General features: G+C 35.6%; 1 protein-coding gene across 1 annotated transcript; it reads left to right on the top strand.

Annotated features, from left to right (window-relative positions):
- The first annotated feature begins 3,716 nt into the window (after nucleotides 1–3,716).
- On the top strand, nucleotides 3,717–10,612 carry LOC572443 (uncharacterized). The gene is made up of 2 exons (XM_068217267.2): nucleotides 3,717–4,574; nucleotides 7,463–10,612. Exons 1-2 carry the CDS (start codon nucleotides 4,176–4,178, stop codon nucleotides 8,996–8,998), a joined length of 1,935 nt encoding a protein of 644 aa, XP_068073368.1. The 5' UTR covers nucleotides 3,717–4,175; the 3' UTR covers nucleotides 8,999–10,612.
- Nucleotides 10,613–11,257: the final 645 nt, after the last annotated feature.

The raw sequence follows: 11,257 nt of genomic DNA, 5'->3' as shown, positions 1-11,257 counted from the left end.
ATAGAAGGAATATATAATAGAGGCATATATAATATTTTCTCATCTTACAAATATATAAAAAAACACCACCTCCATGCCTTCTTCATCTCGGGGAGGCTTTTTCAGTTTATTCATGACAATTTGCTTTTGTATCAAGCTATTGTTAGTAGTAGTATTATTTATTATATGCAGATATATATATTGAAAAGGGAAAGAACGAGGAGGCTCATCTCTCATTCTGGCACTGCAGATGCTATGTTTAACTGTTTTCTTGCTAGTGAAGTGTTCAGTTTTAACACTTACAAAGTCTGTCATGTAAATAGCAAATGCATTATGGAGAGACGCAACTGACACTTACAGGGAATGTGAGATGAGACTCTGATTGGTTTATTCTCAAAACACACCTATAACTTATTAAGAGAATAAGCTCAACCCTGTTAGACCATGCACCACGGCGCAAAGCGAATTTTACCATCCTCAATATAACAAAAGTGGATTTAGACACGCCCTTAATGCTTTTGCGCCCTGCGCTTTAGATTTTGCGCATAGATCGTTAAAATAGAGCCCAAAATCTTTAGATAAATTTAGGCTCTCGGCTGTAAGGGTGAAATACAGAAGAGCCTAGCATGAAAAGATCTGTGTAAACTTGATGACTCATACACAAATTATGGCTTGATGGAATCCAGTGAGAGCATGCCACAGTGAACACTGTGCTTAAGCATGAATACTACAATTTAAAATGTTTTAAGTATAGTTGTTAATCCAAGGGTTTTTTGTGTCCTTTTTTGGTGGTGGTTGGGGTGTGGGGGCAGAATTCGCCCTACACAAAGGGGGTCCTCAGCTGAAAAAGTTTGAGAACCACTGCTCTAAGGAAATCTAACTTGCATTATAATTTGATTATGTGCAAATATTATAATTACTATATTTGTATATATGTTTCTGTAACTATATCTATGTATATACACTGACCATACAAAAACAAAATCTCATGTTATCACAAGCACCTAAGACATGAGCAAGATTGAGAGGTCTGCTGCAGTTACTTCCCACTGACTGCGCTCACCAAAAGCATGATGGGAAACAACTGGCTGACGACACAGATGATTGCTTATTGGAATTGACTGACCAACTACACTTTATTCTGTTTTTACTAAGGTTTAAACCTGGCTTTGTTGTATACCTTTTTTTTTTTTGTATTTTCATTGATAATTAAAAAAAAAGACATAAAGACCATTGCATATGTTTATTTATTTAGATTTACATGCAAAAGAAAAACACATCTTTGTAAAAAATATATCTAATATAACAAAATGTTACAAATAAATCATCAGGATGTGAATGTGCTGTATTTTATTTCCCTCTTACTTTAAAGACCTGTTTGTTGTCATTTTCACTTTTTTGTATGTGTGTGTGAATTTTTTTGTAGATTGTAATTTTCATGTGGCGTTATTCCATAAAAGTCAATCCATTAACAGATACATACAATCACATATGCATGCATACAAACTAAGTTAATCAGACTGTTTTGCCATTATGCCTCATCTTTTTGTGGTATCATCTGAGAAGTGAAATGGGTATAGAGTAAACACACACACACACACACATGTAAAGTCAGAAGTTGTTTAATAGACCAAGAACATCTTCACAGTATTTCCTACTGTCTAATGGTTTTTATTCCGGACAAAGTCTGGAATAGACTATGTATTTTAGTCTGGCTGGAGTAAAAGTTGTTTATATAGGCATAATAAGCATGTCAATATAATTAGACCCTTAAGAATGTATGTCTGCAGAACAAACCACTTTTGTCCAGTTACTTTAACATACAATTAACATAAATTAAATAAATTGCACTTTAGGCTGAATACCAATATCTTGCAAAAAAAAAAAAAACACATGCAAAAATATTGAATAAATTATATATTATAATATTATTTCATCATGCAAAGACTAGAGAAATTAGTTATTAAAAATTAGTTCTTAAAACTATTGAAAAAGCCTCTGTTAAACAACACTTTTACATGTTTGATGCAATATATATTTTTAAACTTATAATTTTAATAAGTATTGTCTTTATTGTCTGTAATGTCTACTGGCTAATAATTTTGTCTTTAACTATGTCACTTTATACATTCTAATGCCTTGTAGAAAGTCTGAAATGACTATAGAAATGAACCACTTATTCAATAAAATGCCAAATTCTAGAGACATTCCTAACAAATAAACAAACATTTGTCATGACCTGTCACTCAAAAGCAACTTGCTATTTAGGTACTTAATTTATAATATAGCCAAATTAGATTTCTTAAAACCTTTCCTACTGTATAAGCTGTTTATTTTTACAATCTTTTAACATTTTTTGAACATACTTTTTATTTAAATACAGTAATGAGCTGTTCATGAGCTGTTCATCTTCTGTGATTGTGACCATCTTTTAGTAAAAACAGTTATATTTCAATTGCATCCACTCCCACATTAAAAAAAAAAAGTAATTTACAGCAATACATTTTTGAAACTTTGTAAAAATAGCCTATTAAAATTTTATAGTTGTTCTGGTATCACAACAACAATAAACATAACCCAATACTGAAAAAAAACGTTCAAAAACATAGTACTTTTTTCATGAGGTCAAATATCTAGGATGAAAAACGTGAATGCGATCTCCGCCATTGGTGATGTTTCCAGGTGGTAAAACAGCGAGAATGTATTTTTTGAGCCCTCCTCTTACTGCTGCCGCCTGCTCTCATCTACATTGCAGTCAGGGCGAGGCGCATCTTAAACAAGCCTTATAATGAATGACACTCTTCTCAGATAGATAGATAGATAGATAGATAGATAGATAGATAGATAGATAGATAGATAGATAGATAGATAGATAGATAGATAGATAGATAGATAGATAGATAGATAGATAGATAGATAGATAGATAGATAGATAGATAGATAGATAGATAGATACTTCATAGATACTTCATCTGAAAATTAGTTGACAACAGTGGTGCAAAGAAGTGTTATTTATTAAACAATGGTTGAGTGCAGACAAAGTTATTAAGTTATTAAGTTTGTCTTACAAAGGTTTTAACTTAAATATAGCACTTTACATCACAGTACTACTTAAGTTAATTACCTGGAAATATTTTGTCCAGTATTTTATCAGCTGCCATAATAGTTACTTTAATTTGTCTGCAGTTTCTTTTGCAAAAGTAAAAACTAAAAAAAATGTTCAGTTGTCTAAGCACAGATAAAAATATTCTTGTCATTGCTTACTTTCATAAGAGTAATCTTTGTACATTCGTACATGTTTATCTCTGTCCTACAATGTATTATACACCAGTAACATAACCAATGATGCTGTAGGGGCAACACGGTGGCTCAGTGGTCAGTTGGCATTTCTATGTGGAGTTGGCATGTTCTCCCCAAGTTGACGTGGGTTTCCTCCGAGTGCTCCAGTTTCCCCCGCAATCCAAACATGCGGTACAGGTGAATTGGGTAGGCTAAACTGTCCGTAGTGTATGTGTGTGTTAATTAGTGTGTATGGGTGTTTCCCAGTACAGGGTTGCATCTGGAAGGGCATCCGTTGCATAAAACACATGCTGGAATGGTTGGCGGTTCATTCCACTGTGGCAACAGCATGAAAAATAACGGACTAAGCTACATGAAATTGAATGAATGTATGAAGCTGCCATTTTTTAAACAACTGCATGAGATAAAGTTGCAGCGTTAAACCAAATGCATCATATGAGCTTCACAGGAGCGAACAGTAAATTATGAGCTGAAATTGTTAAAATATAACCAAGATAAGAGTAATTGCAAACACACTGCATGTATTTACATTCTTGTTTTTCATTTTCAGGGTGTGTTAACAGAAAAACCATTTAAAAGTAGCACAAATGACTGACTGTTCTGTGTGAATGACCTCTTAAAACATTTGATTGCAGGTTAATTTCAGTCCATTTTGTTAAAATTTTACATAATCCTGATGTTGTTCTTTGACCCGTTCAAACACACCTCAAATCTTTACTCATTTCACTTCAAAAAAGATCTTTCATTTCTCCTTTCCAACTCTTTTCTTTCTTGACAAAAGCAAAAAGGAGTCGACAATCAATGAATGAAGAGGAAAAACCTTCAATGAGGATTTATGAGAAGTTTATTTCTGAATCATTGTAAAAGTTTAGATTTCTGGAGCACAACCAGTGAACATGTCTTCAATACTTGTTTCTGCAGAAGATCTTTCTTGTCCCGTGTGTTGTGAGATCTTCAGAGATGCGGTTATTTTATCATGTAGTCACAGTGTGTGTAAAGAGTGTCTACAAGAGCTCTGGAGAAGCACAGACTCTCTGGAGTGTCCCGTCTGCAGGAGATCATCCTCAAACACTCCTACAGGTAATCTTGCATTGAAAAACCTGTGCAAATTATTCCTGAAGCAGAGAAACGAAAGCTGTTCATCAGGACCTGAGCAGATCTGCAGTTTACACCGAGAGAAACTCAAACTCTTCTGTCTGGAGGACAAACAGCCACTGTGTTTAATGTGCAGAGACTCACAGAAACACCTCAAACACACACTCAGACCCCTCACTGAAGATGATCCTTCATGCAAGGTAAGACAGATATGATATGACATAAAGTTTATATGATTTTCTGTGCCATTCGTTTTGTACTGTGCATTACATGTATCAGTGTTTCCCAACTCTGTTCCTGCATGCACACCAAGAACATTTTTTGTCAGAAGTTTCCCTTCTGCCCCATTAACTTCAGGTTTGGAGTCTCTTCTAATGTTCAGATGAGTTGTTTCAGGTGTGTTTGATCAAATGCTGTTGGTGTGTTTTTAGGAAAAGGTTTGAGAAACACTAACATACATAAATATATTACAGAAATCTCCAATAACTTACAGATGTCCTTTTGAAAATAGGCACCAATGCAAACAATTGAAACAATTCAGATCAAGTGTGTCTTTTGAAATACCGACAGCTGGATTTACTTTAAAGCAAACATTTATCAGCTATAAATTGTGACAATGATTAAGCTGGTGATGTCTGTCAGGTGATTATTTGTTAGGGGGCAGGGCTAACAGGCTAGGCGTAATCTCATTGGCTAGTGCTGAGATTTCTTTTGAAATAAAAGGGATTTCTTTATTTTATTCACTCAATTGATAACTAGCGAGTGGACGTTCTGAAAGCAAGATAAGGTGTTGCTTAAGATATTGCAAACACTATATTGAATGATGGGATAAGTTGGGTTCCAGAGGAATAACAAAAAATTAGTTGGCAGATGAGGATGCTAAAGATGCTACAAGAAAATCAATTATAGACATGGAAATATAATTTAGTAAAATGGAGTTTTAATACAGTAATTTAAAAAAATAGATTGCTAAAGCAATGGTAGGAAGAAAGAAATTAAAGATAAGTGTTTAATATACAAACTAATGTGGATAAAGGAAGGATAAACAGGCAGAAATAGAAAGGAAGAAAGCATAATCTCAAGACTTTGATGGAGACATGCAGGACTCAACAGTACAAAACAAAATGTTACAAAACAAGGCAGATGAGGACTGTAAATAATTTTTAATGCTATATTTGAAAATGACTAAGTTAGCTAAAAGAGTTTAGATAAAATTTATGTAGGAAGGTGTTTTTTTTTTTTGTTTTTTTTTAAGGTTGATTGTTTGTGTGATCATGGCCCACACTCCTAACCAGCAGGTGACAGTAATGCATCTAGAAATTGTATGCAAACACCAATAAAACTCATAAGAAGAAGATTCAATTCATGTTTATTTCTATAACTTTTTTCACTATGTAGATTGTGTCAAAGCAGCTTAACATAGTTCTAGTAAAGTCCAGATTTTAGAGTTAAAGAACTCTAAAAAAAAAAGAGGAATGAAAAAATTCAATTGACAAAGTGAAGCGGGAAAAAAGACTCAATCAATAGTCTACGAAAATGAGAGCTGCATCCAATGCATTTTAATGTGCTCAACTAACCCTACACCGCACAGTAACGTTACTCGCTCCATTGAGTGCATTGTGTCTGACATTGCATCGCTGAGATATGTGGTCTCAGCTTGCATCATCAAGGCTGCATCCAGATACGACTGACAAAAATGAAATTATCAATCAGAGCACATTTATTAAACCAATATTTTAGTGTTTTTTTATTTGTCTTTTCGTGCGTGAGTGTACTTTTTCAGGTTTCACCAAAAAAATATAGTGAGCATTAATAATTTTGAGCTGCAAACTTTTCATCACGCTACTACGATTTTATAAGACAAATTATCATCATAAGACATGTGATCCAAAAGCAGCTTTTTAATTGCATGTTATGATTTTGCCAAGTACGATGCGATCCTGGATTAATATCTATGCTGATCCTGGAAGAAAATTTTTGTTGGAAAATGTAATTCAAACCTATTACCTACCCCTAAACCCAACCATAACTGTAAATATTTCCCAAAATCAGAGGGGAATAATAGTTGGATAACAATCATGTAAAATTGCATAAACCTCAATGTAAACCTAAATTAACATAAACGGTAAACATATCATTTTATTCTGATTGGCTGATTGGAATGCTGTTCCCGGATCAACATAGATGATGATTAAAGCTGCGGTCACACTGAGCTTTTCCCCCCATAGACACGCAAATGCATCAGACCGGAAACACAGGGTCATGCATCAAGTTTCGCAGGTTTCTTCGGTGCAAAGTTCAAGCTTTATAAACTTTGACCTGCGAAATCACATCACTTTACTTTGTGAGACCAATCGAGGATTAAAACATGACATTTCTGGACAGAAATTTAAAACATGTAGCAATCACTTGCTTTTTAAATGTCTAATCATCTTGTTTAATCCTGCCTCTCTTTGTAGCGTTGCACGACAGAATTTCGCACACAAACTCTAGTGTGACCACAGCTTGATTCAGGATTATGCTCTACTTGGTGAAATCAGATCAGGGATTTAATTAAAATACCCAAAATACAGTAGCAGGTCTCCACAACAAAAATCCAAAAACAGTTTAGCGATGTCGCCTCAAAGCAAGACGGTCGCTGGTTCCAGCCTCGGCTGGGTCAGTTGTTGTTTCTGCGTGGAGTTTACATGTTCTCGCCATGTTGGCGTGGGTTTCCTCCTGGTGCTCTGGTTTCCCCCACAGTCCAAACACATGTGCTATAGAACTGATAAAGCTAAATTGCCGTAGTGTGTGAATGAGTGTGTGTTGGTGTTTCCCTGTGATGGGTTGTGGTTGGCAGGGCATCCGCTGCATAAAACATACGCGGTTCATTCCACCGTGGCGACCCCAGATTAATAAAGGGATTTAGCTGAAAATGAATGAATCAATCAATCAAAATTGTAATAAGGCACCAGCTGAGGAGGCAAGAAAAATACATATTCATTGAACGTGCCTGCATTAAGATGACATATAAATTTGTTTATGACCTATAAATGAACATTACAAATAACAATCTTTCTTGTATCCTTTTGTTTTTCCTTATATACAGAACAAAACTGATCTCATCCAAAAAAGCATCAAAATTGAAGATGGAAATCCTGATCGATACAGACTGCAAACAACAGCAGACAGGTCAGATGAATCTGAACTATACAGAAAAATGAACTTTGGACAAAGAGACAAAAACAAACCTCATAAAACCATTCTGCTGGTCGGAGAAACAGGAACAGGGAAAACAAAACTCATCAACACCATGATCAACTACATGCTGGGTGTAAAGAGAGAAGACAAGGTTTGGTTTGAGATCACAGATGACCAGAGTAATGAAACATCAGCTCACAGTCAGACCTCCATCATCGCTGTTCATGGGGTTTATCTACAAGAGAGTCCAACTGATCTAACAATCATCGACACACCAGGATATGGAGACACTCATGCTGAACTTGATGAACAGATCGCTGTGAGTTTTTTTAGTTTAAGTAAACCTGAAGATGGGATCCATGCAGTAGATGCAGTGTGTCTGGTGATTAATGCAAACCAGAATCGCCTCTCTGACAGACAGATCTACATATTTGATGCTGTTCAGTCTATATTTGGAAGAGATATTGCTGAAAACATTGTCCTGCTCTTCACACACTCAACTGGAGCTCCTCCTAGAAATGCCTTAATGGCTGTTAAAGAGGCTCAAATCAAGTGTGCAGTGAATGAACAGAAGAATCAGCCTGTGTTTTTCCTGTTCGACAACTATCAGTCAGATGCTCACGATGAAGAATATGAGACAATACAGGAACAATCCTGGAATCTGAGCTTTAGAGGAATGACAGGATTGTTTGAGTTTCTTAACACCATAAAACCAAAATCCCTGAAGATGACTCAAGATGTTCTACAACAACGAAATCAGCTAGAAATAAAAATCTCCAATCTAAAATCACATGTTCAGCTGATAAAACTAAAGCAAAATGAGCTGAAACAACCTCAAGAGGCTCTGGAGAAAAGCAAGTGTTATGTTCAGAGCAATAAAAACTTTGAGTATGAAGTTGAAGTGCCCTATAAAGAAAAGGTTGATATTGATCGGTCTGTAGATGAAGCGGCGATGTGCTGCACCGTCTGTGAGGAGAACTGTCATTATCCTGGATGCTGGTGGACCAGTGATGTCTCTCTGTGTAGTGTGATGAGAAAGAATCACTGTACAGTGTGCTCTAATAAATGCCACTACAGCAAACACATCAAAACACCTAAAATATATGTGACAAGGACAAAGAAGGAGAAGAGGACGAATGAAGATTTAAAGAAGAAATATGATGAGAAAATCAAGACCAATGAGTCTGCAATCAAGAAACTGGAAGAAGAGCTGCGGGAGTTAGAGAAGGAGAAGATGAGGAGTGTGTTTGAGGCATTTTACTGTGTGGATATTCTGCAGTTTATTGCTCTTAACGCTGATTCACTGAACACACTTCAACATGTGGATTATCTGATGGAGAAGCTGAAGGACATAAATGAGCCTGAAAAGGTCAAAAAAGTGGAAGACATCAAGAAGAGAGCTGACGGAAAATACAGAGCTCTGAGATTCATCAAAAGATGTTAAATTGAAATAAATTTTAAATGCAATCTGTGATCAGGTTAAATTAGTTTTGTTAAATAATTTGTATATGCTGCTCCAACATTGAAAACAAATACCAAACCAAACAGGTCTTCACAGAAAACACAATAGATACTATTTAGATTAATTTATTTGTTTTGTTTCAGCCTAGTTCACCTTTATTTATCAGGGTTTGCCACAGCGGAATGAACTGATACACTTATCCAGCAAATGTTTTACACAGCGGATGCTTTCCGTTTTTTTCTGGGATTTTCCGTTTTTTTCCGGGATTCTCCCGTATTTTACAGTTCTATCCCGCTATCATCCCGTAAAAGTATTTTCCTGTCCTGTATTTCTCCTGTATTTTCAGTGTTTCTCTGAAGGATGGCAAGAAACATTTAAAGAGCAGAGCCTCTTAATACGTACTCATTCCGCCGAACCACCAGTGGCGTGAGTATGTTCTGTGCTTTCGCTTTGTTTAGATACGAAAACACAAAAATGGTGCGATTCCCTTTCTTTTCATCACAGGTGCCATCATCTCTCCTTTGCAATCCTTAATACAGTCATATAACGGTGCATGACTGTCAGCCATAGTGATGAATAGGCGCTGTTTCCCAAACAGATTCTGTACACATAATTTGAAGCAGATCGAAAGTCTGGGTTTTGGGTGCATGTATGAACAGACACACACACATAATTAATAATAATATTTAAAGATGTCGATCTTGGTGGGGGTTTTTTTCTTATTATGGTGGGCATATCAGCCTATTTATACATCCCAATGTTTACAGGTATGCGGATGCCTACTGAAAACACCTATATACTATTGTTTTCACACACATACAGTAGACTACAGCCAATATAGTTTATTCAATCCCCCTATATAGCGCATGTGTTTGGACTGGGGGAAACTGGAGCACCTGGAGGAAACCCACACCAACACGCGGAGAACATGCAAACTCCACACAGAAATATATGCATTTAATCATGATTGCTAATGCTATTTGTGAACTGTTTGTAATTGTATTATTAAGCATTACATGTATTTGATCATGATCTAAAGCTGCATTTGTGCAGTTAGAAATTGTGTTATTAAATGCTGCCACCTGGAGGACAGAAGAGAAAATGACGGGATCATACCATTATTTATTTTAGAATTTATGAATGAGAATATGGTATAAGTGCTTTTGCTTGAATCTCATTGACACAACTATATTTATTTGGCTTTGGGGCAGAATTTGTGCTCAGATTCAGATACTATACCCACACAGCAAAATTTCTCTGGCCCAGCTCTGTCCCATACAATCAGCTTTTGCTTGGCCCACATGCTGCAAGGAATTACGATACATGACTGGACCAAGTCTGGCTTCCAGACAAGGGTCAAACATGGACCATATCTGGGTCAAGTCAAGTTAAGTTATTACTGAGCCTGAACTGAGCCAGATATGACACTTTTGATCATTGTCTGGAAGCTGGACTTGGTGTGTCACGACTGCAATGAAATTGATAAACCCATAAAGAATTGCAATTTAGGCACCCTATGGGTATGTCTTTCTTTAAATTTTTATTTTATTTTATTTTAACAATTAAATGTGTGCTTGTGCATAAAATGAAACAATCAAAAAATATATATATATATATTATGTCTTATTAAATAAACTGACTTTGACATTTGGTTAATAATAATATAATTTGTATAAATAATAGCCTTGTTTGGCCCACATGCTGTATGCCAGTGCCACATGAATGCCTGCTGTGCTAGCTATATGCCAAATCTGGGCAAGAATTCTTTGCTACCTGGGTACATCTTCTGAAACTTTAAAAGCATTTTTAAAGCTGAAACCGCAAAATCAAAACAACTAAATTAACTGAACACGTCATGGCAAAAAATGTATTACTGTAAATTTAGTTTTTATAAAAGTGGCTATTTAATAAAAGTATCGAAACATTGTGTTTGTCTTTTTAAATATACCGGCAGAAATGACAGAAGGTATATTAAGTATTTTACACCCCTGTAATTCATTAGCAGGCCAGTCCAGGTACTGTAAATTAACTGCGACGAAGCAAGAGTTGGGCCAAAATTCTGATGAAAACCTTTGCCTCAATCAGATACAATTATTACAAACAATTAAATATGATAAGCCAGGTCTGTATCTGTAATGTTCAAAATTATTTTATTGACATGCTCTACAGTACAATGAGACTCTGGACTCTGATATCTATCTGTTCTTAGCTAAATTAGGTAGTTAATTTGTTTTCTTTTTT

The sequence above is a fragment of the Danio rerio genome, chromosome 24 (genome assembly GCF_049306965.1).
Source record: "Danio rerio strain Tuebingen ecotype United States chromosome 24, GRCz12tu, whole genome shotgun sequence".
Lineage (NCBI taxonomy): Eukaryota > Metazoa > Chordata > Actinopteri > Cypriniformes > Danionidae > Danio > Danio rerio.
Note: the sequence above shows the minus strand (reverse complement) of the source record. Positions and strands in the feature narration are given on the sequence as shown.